The sequence below is a fragment of the Leptodactylus fuscus genome, chromosome 5 (genome assembly GCF_031893055.1).
Source record: "Leptodactylus fuscus isolate aLepFus1 chromosome 5, aLepFus1.hap2, whole genome shotgun sequence".
Classification (NCBI taxonomy): domain Eukaryota; kingdom Metazoa; phylum Chordata; class Amphibia; order Anura; family Leptodactylidae; genus Leptodactylus; species Leptodactylus fuscus.
In genome coordinates this window covers 24,268,622-24,296,494 of record NC_134269.1, presented here as the reverse complement: position 1 = coordinate 24,296,494, position 27,873 = coordinate 24,268,622, and the positions used below count along the sequence as shown (strand labels likewise).

The 27,873-nt window shown below is 45.9% G+C and overlaps 1 protein-coding gene across 2 annotated transcripts in view; it reads right to left on the bottom strand.

Moving 5' to 3' along the window:
* The window catches only part of OLFM2 (olfactomedin 2), a 273,626-nt gene that overhangs the window by 106,611 nt on the left and 139,142 nt on the right, over positions 1 to 27,873 (bottom strand). For both annotated transcript variants that reach the window (XM_075272628.1, XM_075272629.1), the window contains exon 2: positions 8,366 to 8,515. In XM_075272628.1, the coding sequence (XP_075128729.1) occupies positions 8,366 to 8,515 (150 nt within the window). The remainder of the gene's footprint in view (positions 1 to 8,365; positions 8,516 to 27,873) is intronic.

The window sequence follows — 27,873 nt, the reverse complement described above, 5'->3', positions numbered from 1 at the left end:
TTTACTGATATATTTCCACAGCAGCCAAAATCGCAACGTGGGGCCTGAGTCTTAATGGAGGTGCGCAAGGCCAATCATGAAACTGAGTAGTTAATTTTAGATGACTGCGAGACCTGAACTTTTTTCGCAATTGCTACCTTGCTGGCTGGCTGCTAAGTGTTTTGCTGGCCTACATTTTTACTCTGCTAATGTATTCTATGCAGAAGTTACACACCGCTATCCTAAATTCCATTAACCCTTTTACAGTACCTATGCCATATCAGAAAAAGTTTATTATTTTGTACCATTTTAGCTACTAACTAGAGTTACTTTAGGTACAATGTTTATCTAGTATTATAATTGTTGCCCCTTCATTTTCAGAATACTCTAGTGACAGGGTATCCTCCCCTCCCCATTTGAAGAGGTGGCTATGAATTAATGGGAAAGGGACATGGCTATGAGATGAGGCGTCAACCGCTGCAGTTCCATAGGAATGAATGGTAGCAGCCGGCACACAGCCTTAACCCCCTGCGCGCCGGCTGCGTCCATTCATTCTAATGGGAGATTAGCTAACATCTCTAGTAGCTACAGTACTTACCTGCAGAGATGGCTGGTCCGGTGCCCGGTGTTCTCGTTCTTCTTCGCCTCGCTGCCCTCGCCTCCCAGGTTAGTGTTAAAGAGCTAGGAAGAAGGCGGGGCTTGTGACTTAGGAGAGTGTGGGCGGGTACAGGGCGGGGAGACTTGATGTTTCCCCTCCCAGTACCCGCCCACACTCTCCTAACCTGCCCACACTCTCCTAACCTGGGAGGCAGGGGGCAGCGAGGCGAAGAAGAACCATAACACCGGGCACCAGACCAGCCATCTCTGCAGGTAAGTGGACACCAGGGGGGACTAAGTAGCCAGAGGATTAAAAAAAAAAATCCTCTGGCTACTTAGTGATTAAAAAAAATCACTACACAGCGTGGATTCTACAAGTAAAGCGTTCAATTGTTAGATTCCATGCTGTATAGTGAATAGGATTGTTTTTAAAATCCAATCTCCGATTAGTAAAAAAATCCCATTGACTTGCATTGGGATCGAGATCGGGTTCCAATGAAAAATGATCGGAAATCGGATTTCAAAATCGATCCTGAAAAGTCAACATCGGCTCAACCCTATTCAACATCAATCACTGTGATAAACCTGGTGTAATGTCACACTGCCTGTTTAGGTTTACAGTGTCGAAATATCAGTAAATCTTGGCCAACGAGTGACAAAATTGTATCCAGTTTAATACCTCAACATGGTTGCTCCAGAGGTTGCTCCTTCTGTTACAGGTCTGGACAATGCCCCTTTACCCCTCCTTCTTGACTCCTCCTCTCACCTTGTAGAGGTTATTAGTGTCTTCCGTTCCTCTTTCCCACAGTTAGAACACTTTCCCACCACTCCACCCAGACCCGGGAAGGTATACGTTGGGAGTCCAGAGGGATTTGCTGCATCCTTCCTTTGCTCTGGCACCAAAAAGTTAGGGTTTGGGGGATATTGTCACTCCTTAGGGAGAGACCACCATATAGGTGTGTGGAGACTTGTTAAGCCTTTAGCACTCCACTTTGCAAGGAAAGACCACCTATATGGTGGTCTCTCCCTAAGGAGTGACAATATCCCCCAAACCCTGTCTAAGCCTCTCACCTCTACCAGGTTATAGTCCTCTCTACATCGGGCTGATGAGATCCAACCAGATCGAAACAGCTGTCCTCGATTGAGAGACTATACCTGGTATTAATCCCAGCGTCATTGCTAAACAAAGGCCTCTTGGAAGGTCGGGCATGAGGCTAAAGGGAGCAGCCATTATTGGGTTGTTTCACTGGAATCCTGTCTTAAGACGGGCTTGCACATTCCAGTGAGCGCCCTCTATTGGTTTGCAACAATGAGGCAGCAACTGTCTTCCTAATTACATCATGGAAGGCAGATTTGCATATTCTTCCCATAGTACCAAAAAGTTAAGCAGCAATACTCTCATTGATCCAAGAGGCCATTTGTACATTAACAAAAATTGCAATCTCGACAATGGAGGCTCCGATTCACAAGTGGAAACCAATGTTTGACCATAACCTATCTGTGGCGGACGATATGCTTGGTTCTTTTGATGGACTCCCTTTAAGAGACCTTAAAGTGTCTCAGAGAGTTGAGTGTTAGAAACTGGTTGATAAAGACCAATCTCTATCCCAACAAGGAAGTCTTCTGGTCTTCATTTCCACCATGCTGGGATTCTGGGCCAATGAGAATACCCTTGCGTAGGAGTCTAGCCATTCAAGAATGAATACATTGTAATAATGTTTTTTGGATATCGATAAAAAGCTAAAAAACATGAAGATCTAAATTTTATTTTAAGGGGAAAAAAATTAGTATCAGTATATAAATACACACCAATCAGTCATTAAGGCAGAGAAGACACTGGGGCACTCGCGGGTTAGCTGCAATGTTTAGGGAAGCTGGAGACCTGGGGCAATTCTTGCAGGTAAGCCACCACAAAAAAAAACAAAAAAACAAAAAACAAAACAACAACACTTGATTTCCTAATGGAAGTATAGCAGATGTCGGCTGTGTTTGTCCCCAGCCTTAGGGAGTGTTTTCACGTTCAGGATTTTTGATGGTGTTTTTGAAGCCGAAACCTGTAGCGGATGAAAACAAGAGAAGAGCCATCTGCCCTTTATACATTTTCTCCCTTCAGGATTGACATGTGGTTTTGTCTTCAAAAACTGCCTAAAAAATAAACTTATTGTAGAAAGTCGCCATAAAATCACGGACCGGTAAAAAGAATATCATTCATTATGTTGCGTCTGTCAAGGGGTGGAATATACAGAAATGTTCTTGAGACTAGAGATGAGCGAACACTAAAATGTCCGAGGTTCGAAATCCGATTCAAACAGCCACACACTGTTCGACTGTTCAAGCGGATTTCGAACCCCATTATAGTATATGGGGGGAAATGCTCGTTTCAGGGGTACGCAAAATTCGATAAAATTATACTTACCAAGTCCACGAGTGACGGTCGGGCTGGATTCTTCTCCCTGCGCAGCGTCCCCGCGTCTTCTTCCGGCTGGAATTCACTCTGCCTAGGCATCAGGGCCTAGGCAGAGCTGACTGCGCATGCGCGGTCGGCTCTGCCCGGCCCGACGCCTGAGCAAAGCCGACTGCGCATGCGAGGGCATGCCCGCGTATGTGTAGTCGGCTCTGCCTAGGCCGGATGCCTAGGCAGAGTGAATTCCAGCCGGAAGACGCTGCGGGGATGCTGCGCGGAGAAGACTTCTAACAACGCCTGAGCAGAGCCAACTGCGCAAGTGAGGGCATGCCTGCGCATGCGAAGTCGGCTCTGCCTAGGCCGGATGCCTAGGCAGAGTGAATTCCACCTGAAAGAAGACGCAGGGACGCAGCGCGGAGAAGACTTCGGAAGGTAAGAGAAGAACCAGCGTTGATTGGCAGAATGTATAGCATTCTGCCAATCAACGCTGGTTCTGCATCGAACCTTAAACTTCGAACAGCGAGTAGTGTTCGATATAGTACGAGTATTTCGAATACCGTAGTATTCGATTGAACACCTACTCGATCGAACACTACTCGCTCATCTCTACCTGAGACTGATGGATTGGAAGCTAGAGAAGTGGGCAAGTGTAATGGTCTGGGCAACTTGACAGAGGCCAGATTAAGAATGGCCAGACGAGTGGGTCAAAGCATCTTCAAAAAATGGCAGGTCATGTAGGGTGTTTCTGGTATCTAGTGGTCAATACCTATGTATCAAACATGGTCCAAGGAACTGGTGAATAAGTGTGGTGGCCTCTCCACTAACGTATAGGGCCTATGGTAACAGTATGGATTATGGCCACCTCTTTTTGGATGGATATTAATGCTGAAAGGCCATCAAGTCTAATAGGTAATGGAGGTCTCAGAGCATATACCCCTTGAGCTTTGTATTCTCCATAATCCAGTAAGTTTTCTCTTGTGCTTCACCATTACTCTGGAATACACTATCCTAGATATTTACCAACATTCTTAGTTTTAAGCATGCCTTCAGATTTTAGGGAAGATTTTGACATTCCCTAATTTTCTATTTTTAAAGTGGAACTTCTGCCACCTCCACCAACCCCAGCTCAATGCATCAATCCACTGATTCTGTCAGAGTTAGAATTTTTTTTTATCTAGCTCCTAGGATACCCAATAAATTATTTCTGTTACTATCAGCTCAATTAAGCTCTCTACTGTCAAGTGGGCGGTCCATGTATATCTGCGAATGCATGACATTGCACAGGCAGCAGAGTATAGCATAAGTGTACTGAAACTAACAACACTGATTGCTCAGGAACGGTGGGGGCTAGAGGAAAAAGTTGATATCACTCCAAAATCAGTGGAGTGGTGCTATCCTCGAAAACGTAGACAGAAAAGATGTTTTTTTCTTTCATATTATGTATGATTTTTTTTTAAAATAGTACAAATTGCTGCAATTTTTCTTTTTTTTTTTAATTCTTCCCTCTCCGTTACACTAATTTTTTTTATGTAGGGCAGACATAGTGTTGTGTTGTCAGGAGTGGGGCTAAAATCTGAAAAGTGGCATGGTATTGGAATTGTTTTTATTTTTATTTATTTTATATATTGGCCCATGGGTCCATTTTAACATTTGGGATTTTTATTTTTTTTTGTTGATTTCGTCTATAACTGTGGCTGATATATTATCCCCAGTAACAGGCTACGTATAGACTCTTGATCTATACTTCAGAGATGACCTCTAGGCCCCAAAAACTCATGCAGTTCCAGGACTCCTATATATAAGAACTGAAACACAGGAATGGTGGTAAAGCTGTCCCTTCCTCGTCTACACCTCAGAATATTGATTTTTTAAAAAAAATTTAACCTGCAATCACATGGCTGCATTAATTTCACTGTATTTCAATGGGGTCCATTTATATGGCCATTTTTTTAGAGGTCCGTTAGGTCCTATTTTTGTCCATTTTCATGGATCCCTGAAATGTGTGAAAGATCCATGAAAACTGGTAGAGAGGAGCGAGTAGCTGTTCAATCGAGTAGGTGTTCGATCGAATACTACGGTATTCGAAATACTCGTACTCGATCGAACACTACTAGCTGTTCGAAGTTTAAGGTTCGATGCAGAACCAGCGTTGATTGGCAGAATGCTATACATTCTGCCAATCAACGCTGGTTCTTCTCTTATCTTTAGAAGTCTTCTCCGCGCAGCATCCCCGCAGCGTCTTCCGGCTGGAATTCACTCTGCCTAGGCATCCAGCCTAGGCAGAGCCGACTACACATACGCGGGCATGCCCTCGCATGCGCAGTCGGCTTTGCTCAGGCGTCGGGCCGGGCAGAGCCGACCGCGCATGCGCAGTCGGCTCTGCCTAGGCCCTGATGCCTAGGCAGAGTGAATTCCAGCCGGAAGAAGACGCGGGGACGCTGCGCAGGGAGAAGACTCCAGCCCGACCGTCACTCGTGGACTTGGTAAGTATAATTTTATCGAATTTTGCCTACCCCTGAAATGAGCATTTCCCCCCATAGACTATAATGGGGTTCGAAATCCGTTTGAACAGTCGAACAGTGTGTGGCTGTTCGAATCGGATTTCGAACCCCGGACATTTTAGTGTTCGCTCATCTCTAAAAACAGGTGCCCCTTGGGTACTAGGCGTCCATGAAAAATGTTTATTTTTCGCTATTTTTTCATACTGCATTTCCATGATTCTAGCCTAAGGGGTAAGTGTTGGAACAGCCGGATCTGTGCCTCTGCACCTGCATGATTTCAATCTACATCCTCACAGGGTTAAGAGTAGACCGCCCGGGTGTATACAGTCAATGGGCGGTCCTGCACGGAGTTAAGTACTATTTTTTCCCACATAACCGCACTGATTGGGGTCACCGTAATATTTTATATAGCGATCCTCACTGCCTAGCTGAAGGAGGAACTGTCTGCCAGACTCCATCACAATGCTGTCCCTCATATCATCCTGAATATCTAATATTGTCACCTAACAAGGGTGACAGAGGAAAATGCACCCACACAAATGTTTTCGACACTGAAGTAAACAGACTCTGGCTCTCGGTGTCACCTAGGAAGAAATGTACTTTTCCCTGCATCCTAATCCATGTATTTCCATGGGGTCTGTCTAATGGGAATTCATTAAGCCCACATGAAATAAATCTGTTAGCTTGGCCTAATTAGCAGAATTACAGATGTCAACCTGGCAATTATAACTGTCTGAAAACATTTCCATCCTGCAGTGATAAACACGCCGCAACGTATCATTATGCCGAGGATCTCTGAACCCTGGTAATGAACTGGCAATACTGGATAATGATGCCGAGTCTTCCAGCAATGCTCGAATCAGAAGCATAGACTGCACTGGAAAAGTTCTAGGTGTCCCCTCCAACTACTCAAGGGCTTTTAGGCTAGCTCTATAAGGCGCTACTATACTACGCATGTTCAGGTTGGGACCACAAAGTGGTCACCACCCGATGATCATCATAAATGCAACCCTACTGGATCTATACCTGACCATTTACCACCTAAAAATTCTGTCTAAAGTTCCTACCACTAGGTGTCTTCTTCTTTCCTAATTTGCTGTTCTCTGCCTGTTACTAAGAGAGTTCTGTCTTCAGAAACAGGCCCAAGACAGAACACAGGAAGTGGAGGGGCAGGGTTCTCTTCACAGCTTCTACATGACTACACACAGCTTTGATGCTCTGTTTTCCATGCCTATACACTGCTAAAAGAAGAGGCTGCAGCATTTAACAGCTCACAGCAGATATAAGGAGAGTCTACATCTACTTCCGTCTAGCTTCTTGTGTTAATACTGACGGAATGCGAGTCATAGACAGCAAGCAGCTTTCCTTGTTGTGCTCAGTTTTCTTTTTCAGTGTCAGGGATTTTTTTAGCTGCATCATAACTTGGATTTACAGTATAATGTCCCTGGATCTCCCACATTAAATTCACTTGAACTTTTTTCAGATACGTGTTGACTATTAGGGCCCCTTCACACGGAGTAAACGCGCGTGTATTTTGGCAAAATACACATGTAAAAATACACGTGTAAAAATAAGACTCCCATTGACTTCAATGACATTTTACACGTGTATTTTGATGTGTATATTGACCTGTTTTGTTACACGTGTAAAAAAAATGCCATTGAAGTCAATGGGAGTCTGATTTTTTGTATTTTTTACACATGTATTTTGCCAAAATACATGCGCATCTACTCCGTGTGAAGGGGCCCTTACAGTTACTTCTAGCTGAATTACATGTAAAGAAACCAGTAGTAGTAATAATGGATGGGGGGCAGACAATAATAGATGGGGGGAAGACTGCTCCTTATTGCACATGCCTCCTGCCTCAGAGAGAAATGCAAAATGTGCTTCCACCATAGTGAGGCTGTTACCAGCAGAAAAACTTAGAGGACACCATGTATGAAGGCTTATACAGCCATAGAATACACTGCCCAGCAAGATCCTGATGAAAACTCAAGTACCTCTTAAAGGGGTTGTGCCACTAATAGCACTTATTCCTTATCCACCATATATGTTATTGTTGCTATTTTTGGGGAAGCCACTTATTGGGTTCAAATATCATCCACAAGTTTTATATTAAAGGGTTTTTCCAGTAGGGGCAATATGTACTAAAGGGTTCAGCTCAAAAACAGAAAAGAAGTAATATCTCATCGATAATTCCTGCCACTCTCATTGCTTTGCTTACTGACTTCCTACTGATCTCTTAGTTCCGTCTCAATAAACAGGAAATGCCTGCTCAGTGACAGCTGCAGTGACCGGCCTCAATCAGTGATTGGCTGATTAGACACTTCCTGTGTGTTGCGATATGTCCAGGAAGTAGAGACTATCGGGAACCTGTCAAGTGTCAGAACAGGAGAAGTGGGGAATTGATATTTGAGTATTGTTTTTTTTTTTCTTTTTTTAACCAAATCTTAGTCATTTAGCCCAAACCCCTTTTGGACAACCCCTTTAAATATGGCATTTTATTCCTATTACAGACATTCATGGACTGTTCACACCTCCATATCAAGAAGCTAAGAGGTACAATTCTTTATACAATCCCAGGATTGCCAAAAAGCTTATTACTTGTGGCCCTGCTTCTGCAATGCTCAGCTCATGATAATGGACCCTTACTTGGTTTCCATTAAACTCAATAGGCCCTTCCCGTAATCCATGCACAATTTGGTTCCTCTAGGGTGAGAGTTGCTCTTCATAGCTCCTCTCTACTCTGGCTACATGAAGTCCTACTCCTCTATTAGCTCATAATGCCCTAATACAGGATATAAAAGTAACTTTGTAAACCAGACAACCTTGTAAAATCTGTTGAATATAACATTTTACTTGCACATGTCTTCCATCCAATTACCTTTTCCATCAACTGTCTTAGCTGTCGACTCCGAGGGTCTCTGGAGCAGGTGGTCTGTGCCGGGGCAACCACTGTGCAGATGCATTTGCCATCAGGGGCTTGCGCTGATGTATAAATTTGCCACCCATCTTCAGGACTGGGAAAGAGGGTCTAAAACGAGAAAAGAAGAAGATGAGTTATGAAACATAACTTTTTTAATAAGGTCCGCCATTACTAAGACCCTTTATGATACAAGTGACCTATGGCAGAGATGAAATTTCTGTTAGGAAACAATTTAACTGGCATTGTCAGACTGAGGGTCCTTGGGACCACCATATAAAATGTTTCCGAGTGCCCACCTTCCAAAACCACTAGGAAATAGACCATAGTACCCTTCAAATCTGAATGTCTTCTGTAGGACCTCCATTGTGATAGAACCTGGGCCTACCAGAGGACCTTCTAGTGCTCAGAAGAGTCAGTCCAGTGCTATAGCCAGGTAGCAATGATGGAAATTATGGAAAGATTTTTCCAGATTTCCCAATATTTGGGAAGAAAAATCAAAAAGAGTCCTAAGTAACCCAAGTCTTTCAATCACTCACTACACACTGCTACATATGTTCCATGTGGTCGACATAGCAGAGACAATTCCAAGTATTCAAGGTTGGCAATGTGGCATTACAAGTATTCATAATGTCCTGGTGTCTCAAATACCTGCAACCTGAAAGGTTACAGTCAAAATTAGCAAAAATTGACAAATTCTTTAAAAGGATTTTCCAGGACTATGTTATTGATCACCCTATCTTCGATAACAGATCCAACCGATTTCCACCGATCAGCTGATTGAAGGGGCGGCGGCATTCGGACAAGAGCACAGCACCGTGCATTGTATAGTGGCTGTGCTTGGTACTGCATCTCAGCTCTATTCATATGAATGGGATCCAACCGATTCCCATCGATCAGCTGATTGAAGGGGCGGCAGCATTCGGACAAGAGCACAGCACCGTGCATTGTATAGTGGCTGTGCTTGGTACTGCATCTCAGCTCTATTCATATGAATGGGATCCAACCGATTCCCATCGATCAGCTGATTGAAGGGGCGGCGGCATTCGGACAAGAGCACAGCACCGTGCATTGTATAGTGGCTGTGCTTGGTACTGCATCTCAGCTCTATTCATATGAATGGGATCCAACTGATTCCCACCGATCGGCTGATTGAAGGGGCGGCGGCATTCGGACAAGAGCACAGCACCGTGCATTGTATAGTGGCTGTGCTTCGTACTGCATCTCAGCTCTATTCATATGAATGGGATCCAACCGATTCCCATCGATCAGCTGACTGAAGGGGCGGCGGCATTCGGACAAGAGCACAGCACCGTGCATTGTACAGTGGCTGTGCTTGGTACTGCATCTCAGCTCTATTCATATGAATGGGACTGAGCTTCAGCATGGCCATATGACCAATGGATGTGATGCCATTGGCCTGAGAAGAGGAAGTGAAGTTTACCCAAGTGCCACAAGCTCTTGAAACAGCTGATCAGTGGGAGCCCCAGGTATTGGACTTTACCAATCTAATATTGATAACATCTCCTACAACTAGTTCATCAATATCATAGTCTTGGGAAACCCCTATAAGACATATTTATGTGAGAGAGTATCTCTAATTGTGTGAACAACGGTTAATATAGGAAGCTAGTTACAGGAAATTGTCTATTGTGTGCCAAAAACCATCACACCAACCATAGATCAGGAATGTGCTAGAGGCCGATACTTGGATCAGGATGTATATTTGTGGCTATGAGAGCGGTTACCATAGGCCCAGCATTGATAATAATGTCGGGCCCATCTCATGGTGGTTGAGAACCACGGTACTCTGTAGATGGGGCATACCAAGATATAGCACTTGTACAAGACTAAGATGCCTGCCCTGGAGAATTGTAATACTAATGGCATAGACTATGTGACTACGTGTATGGAATATAAATTTCAGTACGTAGGATGTATTCTAAGACACAAAGCTGAACATATAGCTGATATCTTTAATGCACAGTCTGATAAATCCTTCGACTCCTTCCACCGGTAACAGTTACTATAAAAGTGAACAGATCGGCTATGCATATGGAGAGACGGAGAAACATATTGGATCATAAATTTGGATTGAAGGTCGTAAATTAAAGGGTTGGCTCAAAAATAGAATATACTGGCTCTCTACAAGATAGATGATAAATGTCTGATCACTAAGTGTCCGATCCCACCCATGAAGAGAACAGGGGCCCCATATGTAAGTGGAGCAATAGTTGGGCACAGTCTTGGATTGGCCCACCATAGTACTTGGGATCCTCCAGTGGGTTCAGGTTCTAACTAGAGATGAGCGAACACTAAAATGTTCGAGGTTCGAAATTCGATTCGAACAGCCGCTCAATGTTCGTGTGTTCGAACGGGTTTCGAACCCCATTATAGTCTATGGGGAACAGATACTCGTTAAGGGGGAAACCCAAATCCGTGTCTGGAGGGTCACCAAGTCCACTATGACACCCCAGGAAATGATGCCAACACCTCTGGAATGACACTGGGACAGCAGGGGAAGCATGTCTGGGGGCATCTAACACACCAAAGACCCTCTATTACCCCAACATCACAGCCTAACAACTACACACTTTACACACTCAATACCACCTCTCTGACAGTAGGAAAACACCTTGAAACATGTGTATTTGGCACTTGCAGTGAGGAGAGCTTGTCACCAGCAGTGAATTTGGCCCTTGTAGTAAGTTGAGGTTGGCACCAACATTTGTTTTGAAAATCAGGGTGGATTGAGCCTCTAACCAGCAGAGTTTGGGCAAATTCATGGTGGAGGGAGCCTCTAAAAACCCCAGTTTGGACCAATTCATGGTGGAGGGAGACTCTAAAAACCCCAGTTTGGACCAATTCATGGTGGAGGAAGACTCTAAAAACCCCAGTTTGGACCAATTCATGGTGGAGGGAGCCTCTAAAAACCCCAGTTTGGACCAATTCATGGTGGAGGGAGCCTCTAACCAGCCCAGTTTGGACCAATTAATGGTGGAGGGAGCCTCTAAACAGCCAAGTTTTGGGAAATTCATGGTGGAGGGAGCCTCTAACCAGCCCAGTTTGGACCAATTCATGGTGGAGGGAGCCTCTAAACAGCCCAGTTTGGGCAAATTCATGGTGGAGGGAGCCTCTAACCAGCCCAGTTTGGACCAATTAATGGTGGAGGGAGCCTCTAAACAGCCCAGTTTGGACCAATTAATGGTGGAGGGAGCCTCTAACCAGCCCAGTTTGGACCAATTAATGGTGGAGGGAGCCTCTAACCAGCCCAGTTTGGACCAATTAATGGTGGAGGGAGCCTCTAACCAGCCCAGTTTGGACCAATTAATGGTGGAGGGAGCCTCTAAACAGCCAAGTTTTGGGAAATTCATGGTGGAGGGAGCCTCTAACCAGCCCAGTTTGGACCAATTCATGGTGGAGGGAGCCTCTAAACAGCCCAGTTTGGGCAAATTCATGGTGGAGGGAGCCTCTAAAAAACCCAGTTTGGACCAATTCATGGTGGAGGGAGCCTCTAATTAGCCCAGTTTGGACCAATTAATTGTGGAGGGAGCCTCTAACCAGCCCAGTTTGGACCAATTAATGGTGGAGGGAGCCTCTAACCACCCCAGTTTGGACCAATTCATGGTGGAGGGAGCCTCTAACCACCCCAGTTTGGACCAATTCATGGTGGAGGGAGCCTCTAAACAGCCCAGTTTGGGCAAATTCATGGTGGAGGGAGCCTCTAACCAGCCCAGTTTGGACCAATTAATGGTGGAGGGAGCCTCTAAACAGCCCAGTTTGGGCAAATTCATGGTGGAGGGAGCCTCTAACCAGCCCAGTTTGGACCAATTAATGGTGGAGGGAGCCTCTAAACAGCCAAGTTTTGGGAAATTCATGGTGGAGGGAGCCTCTAACCAGCCCAGTTTGGACCAATTAATGGTGGAGGGAGCCTCTAACCACCCCAGTTTGGGCAAATTCATGGTGGAGGGAGCCTCTAACCAGCCCAGTTTGGACCAATTAATGGTGGAGGGAGCCTCTAAACAGCCCAGTTTGGGCAAATTCATGGTGGAGGGAGCCTCTAAACAGCCAAGTTTTGGGAAATTCATGGTGGAGGGAGCCTCTAACCACCCCAGTTTGGACCAATTCATGGTGGAGGGAGCCTCTAACCAGCCCAGTTTGGACCAATTAATGGTGGAGGGAGCCTCTAAACAGCCAAGTTTTGGGAAATTCATGGTGGAGGGAGCCTCTAACCAGCCCAGTTTGGACCAATTCATGGTGGAGGGAGCCTCTAAACAGCCCAGTTTGGGCAAATTCATGGTGGAGGGAGCCTCTAACCAGCCCAGTTTGGACCAATTAATGGTGGAGGGAGCCTCTAAACAGCCAAGTTTTGGGAAATTCATGGTGGAGGGAGCCTCTAACCAGCCCAGTTTGGACCAATTCATGGTGGAGGGAGCCTCTAAACAGCCAAGTTTTGGGAAATTCATGGTGGAGGGAGCCTCTAAAAAACCCAGTTTGGACCAATTCATGGTGGAGGGAGCCTCTAATTAGCCCAGTTTGGACCAATTAATTGTGGAGGGAGCCTCTAACCAGCCCAGTTTGGACCAATTAATGGTGGAGGGAGCCTCTAACCACCCCAGTTTGGGCAAATTCATGGTGGAGGGAGCCTCTAACCAGCCCAGTTTGGACCAATTAATGGTGGAGGGAGCCTCTAAACAGCCAAGTTTTGGGAAATTCATGGTGGAGGGAGCCTCTAACCAGCCCAGTTTGGACCAATTCATGGTGGAGGGAGCCTCTAAACAGCCCAGTTTGGGCAAATTCATGGTGGAGGGAGCCTCTAAACAGCCCAGTTTGGGCAAATTCATGGTGGAGGGAGCCTCTAACCAGCCCAGTTTGGACCAATTAATGGTGGAGGGAGCCTCTAAACAGCCAAGTTTTGGGAAATTCATGGTGGAGGGAGCCTCTAACCAGCCCAGTTTGGACCAATTAATGGTGGAGGGAGCCTCTAACCAGCCCAGTTTGGACCAATTAATGGTGGAGGGAGCCTCTAACCAGCCCAGTTTGGACCAATTAATGGTGGAGGGAGCCTCTAAACAGCCAAGTTTTGGGAAATTCATGGTGGAGGGAGCCTCTAACCAGCCCAGTTTGGACCAATTCATGGTGGAGGGAGCCTCTAAACAGCCCAGTTTGGGCAAATTCATGGTGGAGGGAGCCTCTAAAAAACCCAGTTTGGACCAATTCATGGTGGAGGGAGCCTCTAATTAGCCCAGTTTGGACCAATTAATTGTGGAGGGAGCCTCTAACCAGCCCAGTTTGGACCAATTAATGGTGGAGGGAGCCTCTAAAAAACCCAGTTTGGACCAATTCATGGTGGAGGGAGCCTCTAATTAGCCCAGTTTGGACCAATTAATTGTGGAGGGAGCCTCTAACCAGCCCAGTTTGGACCAATTAATGGTGGAGGGAGCCTCTAACCACCCCAGTTTGGACCAATTCATGGTGGAGGGAGCCTCTAACCACCCCAGTTTGGACCAATTCATGGTGGAGGGAGCCTCTAAACAGCCCAGTTTGGGCAAATTCATGGTGGAGGGAGCCTCTAACCAGCCCAGTTTGGACCAATTAATGGTGGAGGGAGCCTCTAAACAGCCCAGTTTGGGCAAATTCATGGTGGAGGGAGCCTCTAACCAGCCCAGTTTGGACCAATTAATGGTGGAGGGAGCCTCTAAACAGCCAAGTTTTGGGAAATTCATGGTGGAGGGAGCCTCTAACCAGCCCAGTTTGGACCAATTAATGGTGGAGGGAGCCTCTAACCACCCCAGTTTGGGCAAATTCATGGTGGAGGGAGCCTCTAACCAGCCCAGTTTGGACCAATTAATGGTGGAGGGAGCCTCTAAACAGCCCAGTTTGGGCAAATTCATGGTGGAGGGAGCCTCTAAACAGCCAAGTTTTGGGAAATTCATGGTGGAGGGAGCCTCTAACCAGCCCAGTTTGGACCAATTCATGGTGGAGGGAGCCTCTAAACAGCCCAGTTTGGGCAAATTCATGGTGGAGGGAGCCTCTAAAAAACCCAGTTTGGACCAATTCATGGTGGAGGGAGCCTCTAATTAGCCCAGTTTGGACCAATTAATTGTGGAGGGAGCCTCTAACCAGCCCAGTTTGGACCAATTAATGGTGGAGGGAGCCTCTAAAAAACCCAGTTTGGACCAATTCATGGTGGAGGGAGCCTCTAATTAGCCCAGTTTGGACCAATTAATTGTGGAGGGAGCCTCTAACCAGCCCAGTTTGGACCAATTAATGGTGGAGGGAGCCTCTAACCACCCCAGTTTGGACCAATTCATGGTGGAGGGAGCCTCTAACCACCCCAGTTTGGACCAATTCATGGTGGAGGGAGCCTCTAAACAGCCCAGTTTGGGCAAATTCATGGTGGAGGGAGCCTCTAACCAGCAGAGTTGGTGGAAATCAGGGTGGAGGGAGCCTCTAACCAGCAGAGTTGGGGGAAATCAGGGTGGAGGGAGCCTAGTATTAGCAGAATTGTGCAACGCTTATGGTGGATGAGTATGAGGATGCGGAGGAATTGGAGAGGTTGAGTACAGACATGGAGTTTCATGTTGGGGTGCTTTACACAGGTGGGCACAAAAATGACGGCTCTACCCAGTGGTGGTTCATTTTTATCAAAGTGAGCCGGTCGGCACTCTCAGCTGACAGACGGGTGCGCTTGTCAGTGATGATGCCACCGGCTGCACTGAACACCCTCTCAGATAGGACGCTGGCGGCAGGACAGGACAGCACCTCCAAGGCATATAGGGCAAGTTCAAGCCACAGGTCCAACTTCGACACCCAATACGTGTAGGGCGCAGAGGGGTCGGAGAGGACAGGGCTGTGGTCGGAAAGGTATTCCCGCAACATGCGCCTATACTTCTCACGCCTGGTGACACTAGGACCCTCCGTGGCGGCACTTTGGCGAGGGGGTGCCATCAAGGTGTCCCAGACCTTAGACAGTGTGCCCCTCGTTTGTGTGGACCGGTGAGAACTTGGTTGCCTACTGGAGGAACTGCCCTCCCTGCCGCCAACGTCACATGCTGGAAACATCTCCATCATATTCTGCACCAATTGCCTGTGGCAAGCATTGATGCGATTGGCCCTCCCCTCTACCGGAATAAAAGACGAGATGTTGTTTTTATACCGGGGGTCAAGGATAGCAAAGATCCAGTACTGGTTGTCCTCCATGATTTTGACAATACGCTTGTCGGTTGTAAAGCACCCCAACATGAACTCAGCCATGTCTGCCACAGTGTTAGTTGGCATGACTCCTCTGGCCCCACCGGAAAGTTCAATCTCCATTTCCTCCTCATCCTCCATGTCTACCCATCCGCGCTGCAACAATGGGACGATTCGAAGTTGCCCGGAAGCCTCCTGTATCACCATCACATCATCGGACAACTCTTCTTCCTCCTCCTCCTCCTCCTCCTCCTCCATTAAACGCAGTGAAGCGGACAGATGTGTGGACCTACTCTCCAGCTGTGACGGATCGGATGCTATCCCTAACTCCTCTGTGTGATCTGAGTTATCCCTGATGTCAATCAGGGATTCTCTCAGAACACACAAGAGCGGGATTGTAAGGCTCACCATCGCATCCTCAGAGCTCACCCTCCTTGTGGACTCCTCAAAGACCCGTAGGATGTCACAAAGGTCTCTCATCCATGGCCACTCATGGATGTGAAACTGAGGCAGCTGACTTTGTGGCACCCTAGGGTTTTGTAGCTGGTATTCCATCAAAGGTCTCTGCTGCTCAACCACTCTATTCAACATCTGAAACGTTGAGTTCCAGCGTGTGGGGACGTCGCACAAAAGCCGGTGTTGTGGCACATGCAGGCGTTGCTGGAGAGATTTTAAGCTAGCAGCGGCTACTGTCGACTTGCGAAAGTGGGCGCACATGCGCCGCACTTTCACCAGTAGCTCTGGAACATTGGGGTAGCTCTTTAGGAAACGTTGCACCACTAGGTTGAAGACGTGGGCCAGGCATGGAACATGTTGGAGTCCGGCAAGCTCCAGAGCTGCTACCAGGTTCCGGCCGTTATCACAAACGACCATGCCTGGGCCCAGGTGCAGCGGCTCAAACCATATTGCCGTCTCATCGAGGAGGGCATCCCTCACCTCGGAGGCAGTGTGCTGTCTGTCCCCCAAGCTGATCAGCTTCAGCACAGCCTGCTGACGTCTACCAACGCCAGTGCTGCAACGTTTCCAACTCGTAGCTGGGGTCAATCTAACAGCGGAGGAGGAGGCGGTGGCGGAGGAGGAGGCGGTGGCGGAGGAGGAGGCGGTAGAGGAGGAGGAGGAGGGGGGTGTTCTTCTCGTGTCCCTGCCAGGAATGTTAGGCGGGGAGACGAGGTACACCGGGCCAGTTTGGGAAGCAGTCCCAGCCTCAACTACATTCACCCAGTGTGCCGTCAGTGAAATGTAGCGTCCCTGTCCGCATGCACTTGTCCACGCGTCGGTGGTCAAGTGGACCTTTGTGCAAAGCGCGGAACTAAGGGCCCGCCTGATGTTGAGTGACACGTGCTGGTGCAAGGCGGGGACGGCACACCGGGAGAAGTAGTGACGGCTAGGGACGGCATAGCGAGGTGCCGCAGTTGCCATCAGGTCCAGGAAGGCGGGAGTTTCAACAAGCCGGAACGCCAACATCTCCTGGGCCAGCAGTTTAGCGATGTTGGCGTTCAAGGCTTGCGCGTGTGGGTGGTTAGCAGTGTATTTCTGCCGCCGCTCCAATGTCTGAGAGATGGTGGGTTGTTGTAAAGAAACGCCTGATGGTGCCTTTGATGGTGCAGGAGAAGGAGATAAGACAGGACCAGGGGAGGATGAGGTAGAAGTCAACAAAGTGGCGGAGGCAGATGAAGTGGTGTCCTGGCTCGTCCTCTGGAGTGCATCGCCAGCACAGTCAGCAGTGGCAGTGGCAGAGGCAGAGGCAGAGGCAGTGGCAGTGGCGTGAACGGCAGTCGGCCTTTGTCCTGCCGTTGCTGCCTGCCACTGATTCCAGTGCTTGGATTCCAAATGACGGCGCATTGAAGTGGTGGACAGGTTGCTCTTCTCAGAGCCCCTAATCAATTTCGAGAGGCAAATTGTGCAGACAACACTATATCTGTCCTCGGCGCATTCCTTGAAAAAACTCCACACCTTCGAGAAACGTGCCCTCGAGGTGGGAGTTTTTCGGGGCTGGGTACGAACTGGAACATCTTGGGAGATTCCGGGTGTGGCCTGGCTTCGCCTAAGCTGCTGACCTCTGCCTCTGCCTCTAGCTACCCTTTTTGGTGCTGCACCTGCCTCAACATCCACACTACTTTCCCCGCTTGACATCCCCCCTGTCCAGGTCGGGTCAGTGTCCTCATCATCCACCACTTCCTCTTCCAACTCCTGTCTCATCTCCTCCTCCCGCACAATGCGCCGGTCAACTGGATGCCCTGACGGCAACTGCGTCACATCATCGTCGATGAGGGTGGGTTGCTGGTCATCCACCACCAAATCGAACGGAGATGGAGGAGACTCTAGTGTTTGAGCATCTGGATACAGATGCTCCTCTGTTAGGTTCGTGGAATCGTGACGTGGAGAGGCAGGTTGAGGGACAATGAAAGGAGCGGAGAACAGCTCTGGGGAGCAGGGACAGTTTGGGTTATTGTTCTGTAAAGCTTCGGAATTTTGGGAGGAAGGAAGACAAGACTGTTGGGTAATAGGAGGAGAGGAGGCAGAGTCTGACTGGCTGCTGGACAATGTGCTGTAAGCGTTCTCTGACAGCCATTGCAAGACCTGTTCCTGGTTCTCGGGCCTACTAAGGTTTGTACCCTGCAGTTTAGTTAATGTGGCAAGCAACCCTGGCACTGTGGAGTGGCGCAATGCTTGCTGCCCCACAGGAGTAGGCACGGGACGCCCTGTGGCTTCACTGCTACCTTGCTCCCCAGAACCATTCCCCCGACCTCGCCCACGGCCTCGTCCACGTCCCTTTCCGGGAGCCTTGCGCATTTTGAATTCCTAGTTAGAAATTGGCACTGTATACCAGTAGTAAAAATTGTGGGTGCACGTAACCCCAATATATTCTTTGAATTCCCAGTCAGAAACTGGCACTATATGGCAGTAGCAAGAAATGAGGGTATTTGTATTCCCAATATACTCTTTGAATTCCCAGTCAGACAATGGCACTGTATACCAGTAGTAAAAATTGTGGGTGCACGTAACCCCAATATATTCTTTGAATTCCCAGTCAGAAACTGGCACTATATGGCAGTAGCAAGAAATGAGGGTATTTGTATTCCCAATATACTCTTTGAATTCCCAGTCAGACAATGGCACTGTATACCAGTAGTAAAAATTGTGGGTGCACGTAACCCCAATATATTCTTTGAATTACCAGTCAGAAACTGGCACTATATGGCAGTAGCAAGAAATGAGGGTATTTATAACCCCAATATATTCTTTGAATTCCCAGTCAGACAATGGCACTGTATACCAGTAGTAAAAATTGTGGGTGCACGTAACCCCAATATATTCTTTGAATTCCCAGTCAGAAACTGGCACTATATGGCAGTAGCAAGAAATGAGGGTATTTGTATTCCCAATATACTCTTTGAATTCCCAGTCAGACAATGGCACTGTATACCAGTAGTAAAAATTGTGGGTGCACGTAACCCCAATATATTCTTTGAATTCCCAGTCAGACACTGGCACTATATGGCAGTAGCAAGAAATGAGGGTATTTGTATTCCCAATATATTCTTTGAATTCCCAGTCAGACAATGGCACTGTATACCAGTAGTAAAAATTGTGGGTGCACGTAACCCCAATATATTCTTTGAATTACCAGTCAGAAACTGGCACTATATGGCAGTAGCAAGAAATGAGGGTATTTATAACCCCAATATATTCTTTGAATTCCCAGTCAGACAATGGCACTGTATACCAGTAGTAAAAATTGTGGGTGCACGTAACCCCAATATATTCTTTGAATTCCCAGTCAGAAACTGGCACTATATGGCAGTAGCAAGAAATGAGGGTATTTGTATTCCCAATATACTCTTTGAATTCCCAGTCAGACAATGGCACTGTATACCAGTAGTAAAAATTGTGGGTGCACGTAACCCCAATATATTCTTTGAATTATCAGTCAGAAACTGGCACTATATGGCAGTAGCAAGAAATGAGGGTATTTATAACCCCAATATATTCTTTGAATTCCCAGTCAGACAATGGCACTGTATACCAGTAGTAAAAATTGTGGGTGCACGTAACCCCAATATATTCTTTGAATTCCCAGTCAGAAACTGGCACTATATGGCAGTAGCAAGAAATGAGGGTATTTGTATTCCCAATATACTCTTTGAATTCCCAGTCAGACAATGGCACTGTATACCAGTAGTAAAAATTGTGGGTGCACGTAACCCCAATATATTCTTTGAATTCCCAGTCAGAAACTGGCACTATATGGCAGTAGCAAGAAATGAGGGTATTTGTATTCCCAATATACTCTTTGAATTCCCAGTCAGACAATGGCACTGTATACCAGTAGTAAAAATTGTGGGTGCACGTAACCCCAATATATTCTTTGAATTACCAGTCAGAAACTGGCACTATATGGCAGTAGCAAGAAATGAGGGTATTTATAACCCCAATATATTCTTTGAATTCCCAGTCAGACAATGGCACTGTATACCAGTAGTAAAAATTGTGGGTGCACGTAACCCCAATATATTCTTTGAATTCCCAGTCAGAAACTGGCACTATATGGCAGTAGCAAGAAATGAGGGTATTTGTATTCCCAATATACTCTTTGAATTCCCAGTCAGACAATGGCACTGTATACCAGTAGTAAAAATTGTGGGTGCACGTAACCCCAATATATTCTTTGAATTCCCAGTCAGACACTGGCACTATATGGCAGTAGCAAGAAATGAGGGTATTTGTATTCCCAATATATTCTTTGAATTCCCAGTCAGACAATGGCACTGTATACCAGTAGTAAAAATTGTGGGTGTATATAGCCCCAATTCTATTGCTAGGGGACTTGCAGGGTATTTCTGGGGTGAAGGTGGGGGGGCACACCGTTGGAACGGGTATCGGGGTATATATCGGGTATACGGGAATACACTGACAGTGTATTCCATTCAGGATCCTGGGAAAGCTGGGTTGCGGCGATTGAGCCCGTCAGTGCCACGTTACACTGACAAGCTTCTCCCTGGAATTTAGCTCTTACAAGAGCTGTTGGTTGTCTTCTCCTTCCTATCCTAGCCTGTCCCTGCCTACCCAGAATCTAAGCCCTAGCTAGCTGGACGGAAACCTCCGTCCTCGGTGAATTGCAAGCTCAGAATGACGCGAACCTGGGCGGCGCTGTTCTTTTAAATTAGAGGTCACATGTTTTCGGCAGCCAATGGGTTTTGCCTACTTTTTTCAACGTCACCAGTGTCGTAGTTCCTGTCCCACCTACCCAGCGCTGTTATTGGAGCAAAAAAGGCGCCAGGGAAGGTGGGAGGGGAATCGAGTAATGGCGCACTTTACCACGCGGTGTTCGATTCGATTCGAACATGCCGAACAGCCTAATATCCGATCGAACATGAGTTCGATAGAACACTGTTCGCTCATCTCTAGTTCTAACACAATAATGGTCCAGCAGAAGACACTCAAAGGGTAATATGATGTACTTCCTAGGCGTCGTTGGAGGGTAAGTGACCAGAATCGTTTTATCTGGTAGACCCAAGGAACCTCAGCCCGACACTGATCAAGCATGTATACTGCCTGTAGTCGAATACAGCAGCCCCACAGACTTTGGATGGAGCAACGGTATACACGTGCGGCCATTACCCCATTCTGCCATTTAATAGGTATTTTAGTCTTTTTATATGACCATCTTAGACATGTACTAGATTACAGTTTAGCCCCATCGACTTGAAAGCGTTGATCTGCAATACCAGATACAGCCACTAGGTAAGCATTGTCATATAAGTACACAGAGCCTCAACTTTTTTTACTCGTTGATGTATTGCTTGTATATCATACAAAGTGGTGTGGAAACCGTTGTGTCAAACTGAAGTTTCCCTCATTGATTTGTAGCTAAACATTTACGTACGTTTAATAGGCTCAGCATTTTTAGCAAGATCGATATCCTGCTGCGGTATATTCATGATAGTGCTCACGAGCCATGGCCTCTCACCCTGAAGTCCCAATTCAATGTAATTGTGGGAACTGAGATGTTCTGACAAACGCGGCACTGCCTATTCTCAGCAGAAGTAGACTGGGGCCAAGTGGATCTTTGCCCCATAGAATCAATAAGGCCCAGAGTCATATCCTCTTTGCAGTGATATACTGTAGATTGATTGGTGTTGACGAGGGGGCCGTACACATTAACTATAAGGCTTAGTGGAGCCTCCGTTGGAGACTCTGCCGCAATGTCAGCCTGAAAATCGGCAGAAGAAAAAGTCTTACATGGTTTGAAAACAACAGACACCATACTGACCCCATAAGAGTCAACAGGATCCATTGTACTTCATGAGCTTCCACTATTTCCTCTTATCCATTGTTCTAGTCCTCCATCGTGCCAGAACAAAGATGCAACAATTGTGTGAACCGAGTGTAAATTGGCCCAAACTGCTGATTTTGGTGAAATCTGACAACATTAGAGGGACTGATCGACCCCGTGAGATGTTCAGTATCTGATGTTCAGCCGACATATCTTTAGCCTATGCCTGGAAAAAAGTATGGACATATCGAATTTCAACATACCCAATCCTTTGTCTTCAGGCGAGATATGAATTTAGTGTCTCTCTCATTCCTGGAGGACCATGCATTAGATAGACTGTATAACTCAGGTGGGAGTGAATCTAGCTTCTATGCTACCTGTGATAAACTACAGAAAGGTGCCCCCACAAAATTTACAGATAGTCAATATAGATCATATATAACGGTACAGAATTAGGTGCACATTGGAGATGGGCAAACCTCTAAAAATTTGTTTAATTTCAGATGGTTTGTGACCAATAATTGTCTCAGGCTGAACAATTTTGGTATGAACCACACCTTAACTTGGCTTAGAATATAGTGTAGAATACTCTTAGGGCTCATAGGAACCTATCTATAAAACATAGTGTAGTACACTGTCAGGGCTCCTAGGAACCTATCTATAAAATATAGTGTATAACAATGTCAGGACTCCTAGGAACCTATCTATAAACATAGTGTAGAACACTGTCAGGGCTCCTAGGAACCTATCTATAAAACATAGTGTAGAACACTGTCAGGGCTCCTAGGAATCTATCTATAAAACATAGTGTATAATACTGTCAGGGCTCCTAGGAACCTATCTATAAAACATAGTGTATAATACTGTCAGGGCTCCTAGGAACCTATCTATAAAACATAGTGTATAATACTGTCAGGGCTCCTAGGAACCTATCTATAAAACATAGTGTATGAAACTGTCAGGGCTCCTAGGAACCTATCTATAAAACATAGTGTATGAAACTGTCAGGGCTCCTAGGAACCTATCTATAAAACATAGTGTACAATACTGTCAGGGCTCCTAGGAACCTATCTATAAAACATAGTGTATAATACTGTCAGGGCTCCTAGGAAACTATCTATAAAACATAGTGTAGAACACTGTCGGGGCTCCTAGAACCTATCTATAAAACATAGTGTATGAAACTGTCAGGGCTCCTAGGAACCTATCTATAAAACATAGTGTAGAACACTGTCAGGGCTCCTAGGAACCTATCTATAAAACATAGTGTAGAACACTGTCAGGGCTCCTAGGAACCTATCTATAAAACATAGTGTAGAACACTGTCAGGGCTCCTAGGAACCTATCTATAAAACATAGTGTATGAAACTGTCAGGGCTCCTAGGAACCTATCTATAAAACATAGTGTAGAACACTGTCAGGGCTCCTAGGAACCTATCTATAAAACATAGTGTAGAACACTGTCAGGGCTCCTAGTAACCTATCTATAAAACATAGTGTAGAACACTGTCAGGACTCCTAGGAACCTATCTATAAAACATAGTGTAGAACACTGTCAGGGCTCCTAGGAACCTATCTATAAAACATAGTGTAGAATACTGTCAGGGCTCCTAGGAACCTATCTATAAAACATAGTGTAGAACACTGTCAGGGCTCCTGGGAACCTCTCTATAAAACATAGTGTAGAACACTGTCAGGACTCCTAGGGACTTATCTATAAAACATAGTGTATAACACTGTCAGGACTCCTGGGAACCTCTCTATAAAACATAGTGTAGAATACTGTCAGGACTCCTAGGAACCTATCTATAAAACATAGTGTAGAACACTGTCAGGGCTCCTAGGAACTTATCTATAAAACATAGTGTATGAAACTGTCAGGGCTCCTAGGAACCGATCTATAATACATAGTGTAGAACACTGTCAGGACTCCTAGGAACCTATCTATAAAACATAGTGTAGAATACTGTCAGGGCTCCTAGGAACCTATCTATAAAACATAGTGTAGAATACTGTCAGGGCTCCTAGGAACCTATCTATAAAACATAGTGTAGAATACTGTCAGGACTCCTAGTAACCTATCTATAAAACATAGTGTAGAACACTGTCAGGACTCCTAGGAACCTATCTATAAAACATAGTGTAGAATACTGTCAGGGCTCCTAGGAACCTATCTATAAAACAGTGTAGAATACTGTCAGGACTCCTAGGAACCTATCTATAAAACATAGTGTAGAACACTGTCAGGGCTCCTAGGAACCTATCTATAAAACATAGTGTAGAATACTGTCAGGGCTCCTAGGGACTTATCTATAAAACATAGTGTAGAATACTCTTAGGACTCCTAGGAACCTATCTATAAAACATAGTGCAGAAAGCTGTCAGGTGTCCTAGGATGGAATTTTTCATATCGATGACAGTAGGTGATCTGTGGGGGGTCAAAAACATGGCACTCACACAGACTAGCTGTTCCAGCAGCCTCTAGAAATCGGGAAGTTGGAGTAATGGATGGGCAAGTACTCAGGGAGTCATTGGAGTGCCGTTACAACCGCTATACAGTGGACATGGCAGCAGCATGATAGGAGCTGTATACATACTGGGATATTTTTATCTATCTGCAACCTTTTTGTCGGTTTCCATATTGTTTCCCTGTACACTTTTATGTGTAGCTTACACACTGTTCTCGGTGCAGTCACCTTCATCTTCTTAGTCTATTATATATAATTTATTGCAGCGCCATCATTTATTTGCTATTTTTTTGTGCTCCATCAACTAAAAATTGTAAATTGTTTCGACTAGTAAAAACTGCTGAACAATTTGGGTTACCCAGCTATGAATTTAATCCATCCTATCCGTGATTGACGTCCTATTCCTGGGGGATTTTCTAAAACAATCCTCTTTATTTTTTAATAATGAATCTAAAATTTGTGATTTAAATGCTTGATAAAGAAAAGGATAATTGATTATTGATTATTGAATGAAAACATCATAAAAGGACTGATTGAAAATATATGGACTTTTTTGTCATTTTACCAAATTTTTTTATATCAGAATGAAAAGCGACTTAGCAAAAAGTCTTTATTAAAAATATCCAAACCATATTGTGTCCAAAACCCCTACTTAAAGCATTGCGCCTCCGAGTAGGAGAGACACATGACTAAAGGATCGGAGCATGTCCATGGACGGCTTTTGGTTTATAGCCAAAGACAGACACATAGTTCTGCACAGGAGCTGTATACACAAAACAGCAGATATGAGTAGGACTAAAGCTGCTTTTTTTTTTTTCGCAGACTTTGCGGCGTTTTTTGAGCCAAAGCCAACTGTTGTCCCCAAACTAATCAGATATTCATAGCCTGTCCTACTCAGACCTCAGAGTAATAGGTGGAGACCCAGGGGATCTGTAAAAAATTATTCATATTCCTCTTCCATTAACTCTTTTTGGACTCACTGTGGTTTCGGTGGTCTTTGTCCACCTCCTTGGTGACGTCATTCTTCCAGGGTCACCTCTGAGGCATCAGTAGTGACATGGTCATGCCAAGCGACATGACTAGAGATGAGCGAGCAGTACTCGATCGAGTAGGTATTCGATCGAATACTACGGTATTCGAAATACTCGTACTGGATCGAGTACCACTCGCTGTTCGAATGTAAAAGTTCGATGCAGAACCAGCATTGATTGGCCGAATGCTATACAGTCGGCCAATCAATGCTGGTTCTTCTCCTACCTTCTCTCCTACCTTCTCCATGCAGCTTCCCCGCGGCGTCTTCCGGCTCTTCATTCACTCTGCCAGGCATCGGGCCTGGGCAGAGCCGATTGCGCATGTCCGCTTGCAGTGCGGGCATGCGCAGTTGGCTCTGCCCAGGCCCAATGCCTGGCAGAGTGAATGAAGAGCCGGAAGAGCTGGAAGACGCCGCAGGGACGCTGCACGGAGAAGACTGCATGGAGGATCCAGCCCGACCCTCACTCGTGGACTTGGTAAGTATAATTTGATCAAACATTGCCTACCCCTGAAACGAGCATTCCCCCCCATAGACTATAATAGGGTTCGATATTTGATTCGAGTAGTCGAATATTGAGGGGCTACTCTAAATGAATATCGAACCTCGGACATTTTACTGTTCGCTCATCTCTAGTCATGACATCTTGAGGGTGGCCCAATCACAGTCTTCAGTGATAATCCCAGCACATGACCTCACCAGAAGAGATCCAGACTTCATGAACATTTTTGTTATTTTTTACACCTACCCTGTGTCTCTACCTACTATATTCTGGGGTCTGAAGAGATCCCAGAATATATCGCGGGGGCCATTCTAGTTTGCCCCAGATCAATCTCGTTTTGCTTGGTTTTGGAAAAAAAAATTAACAATTTGGAATAGTTAAGTCATACTCGGCTCCGTACGAGTCGGTTTGCCCATCTCTAGAAAAGTGATTGTTAAGGTGAGACAACTCTTTCAAGCTAACCTAAGTCCACAAGCTTCCTGATTCACAAATGACTCCTAATGCACCATTCACGCCAAGGTCTAGTTCACACCATCCTGGCCCACACCGCTTACATCAGATCCCGGCATCACTGAAGCGAGGCAGCCAATGCATTAGCCGCTATACTAGCTCTTTAAAGTTTCTTGTTATCGGTAAATGGCGACCACTTTATGGAAATAAACATCAATATTAAAGTCCCCGAGGAACAAGGCAATTTTTAAAGCGGCCTGTATCGGAAAATTTGACGTGGTTGACCGTTAATACACGAGAGATCAAACGTTCCGTTTCTACAAACGTCCATTAGATGAGCCAAAGACAAAAAGGGAATTGGAAATGGGGTAGATGAAAGAGTACCGAGCGAGAGTTCAGCCAGTCCACCACAGCCTACTAGAGGGAATGTCTCATGTACGCCAATTTAGTTTCATGAAATAAGTGAAAGTTCCAATTATTAGTTTTCATTTTTATTATTAATTTTTTGATTATTTTTTTTCAAAACGTCCCTGGGGGCAGACATGAAGGTAAACATAGAAGGTAGACATGGGGTGGACATAGAAGGTAGCCATGGGGTGGACATAGAAGGTAGACATGGGGTGGATATAGATGGTAGACATGGGGTGGACATAGAAGGTAGACATGGGCTGAACATAGAAGGTAGACATGGGGTGGATATAGATGGTAGACATGGGGTGGATATAGATGGTAGACATGGGGTGGACATAGAAGGTGGACATGGACTGAACATAGAAGGTAGACATGGGGTGGATATAGATGGTAGACATGGGGTGGATATAGATGGTAGACATGGGGTGGACATAGAAGGTGGACATGGACTGAACATAGAAGGTAGACATGGGGTGGATATAGATGGTAGACATGGGGTGGATATAGATGGTAGACATGGGGTGGACATAGAAGGTGGACATGGGCTGGACATAGAAGGTAGCCATGGGGTGGACATAGATGGTAGACATGGGGTGGATATAGATGGTAGACATGGGGTGGACATAGAAGGTAGACATGGGCTGAACATAGAAGGTAGACATGGGGTGGATATAGATGGTAGACATGGGGTGGATATAGATGGTAGACATGGGGTGGACATAGAAGGTGGACATGGACTGAACATAGAAGGTAGACATGGGGTGGATATAGATGGTAGACATGGGGTGGATATAGATGGTAGACATGGGGTGGACATAGAAGGTGGACATGGGCTGGACATAGAAGGTGGACATGGGGTGGACATAGAAGGTGGACATGGGCTGGACATAGAAGGTAGCCATGGGGTGGACATAGAAGGTGGACATGGACTGAACATAGAAGGTAGACATGGGGTGGATATAGATGGTAGACATGGGGTGGACATAGAAGGTGGACATGGGCTGCACATAGAAGGTAGATATGGGGTGGACATAGAAGGTGGACATGGGCTGAACATAGAAGGTATACATGGGGTGGATATAGATGGTAGATATGGGGTGGAAATAGAAGGTGGACATGGGCTGGACATAGAAGGTG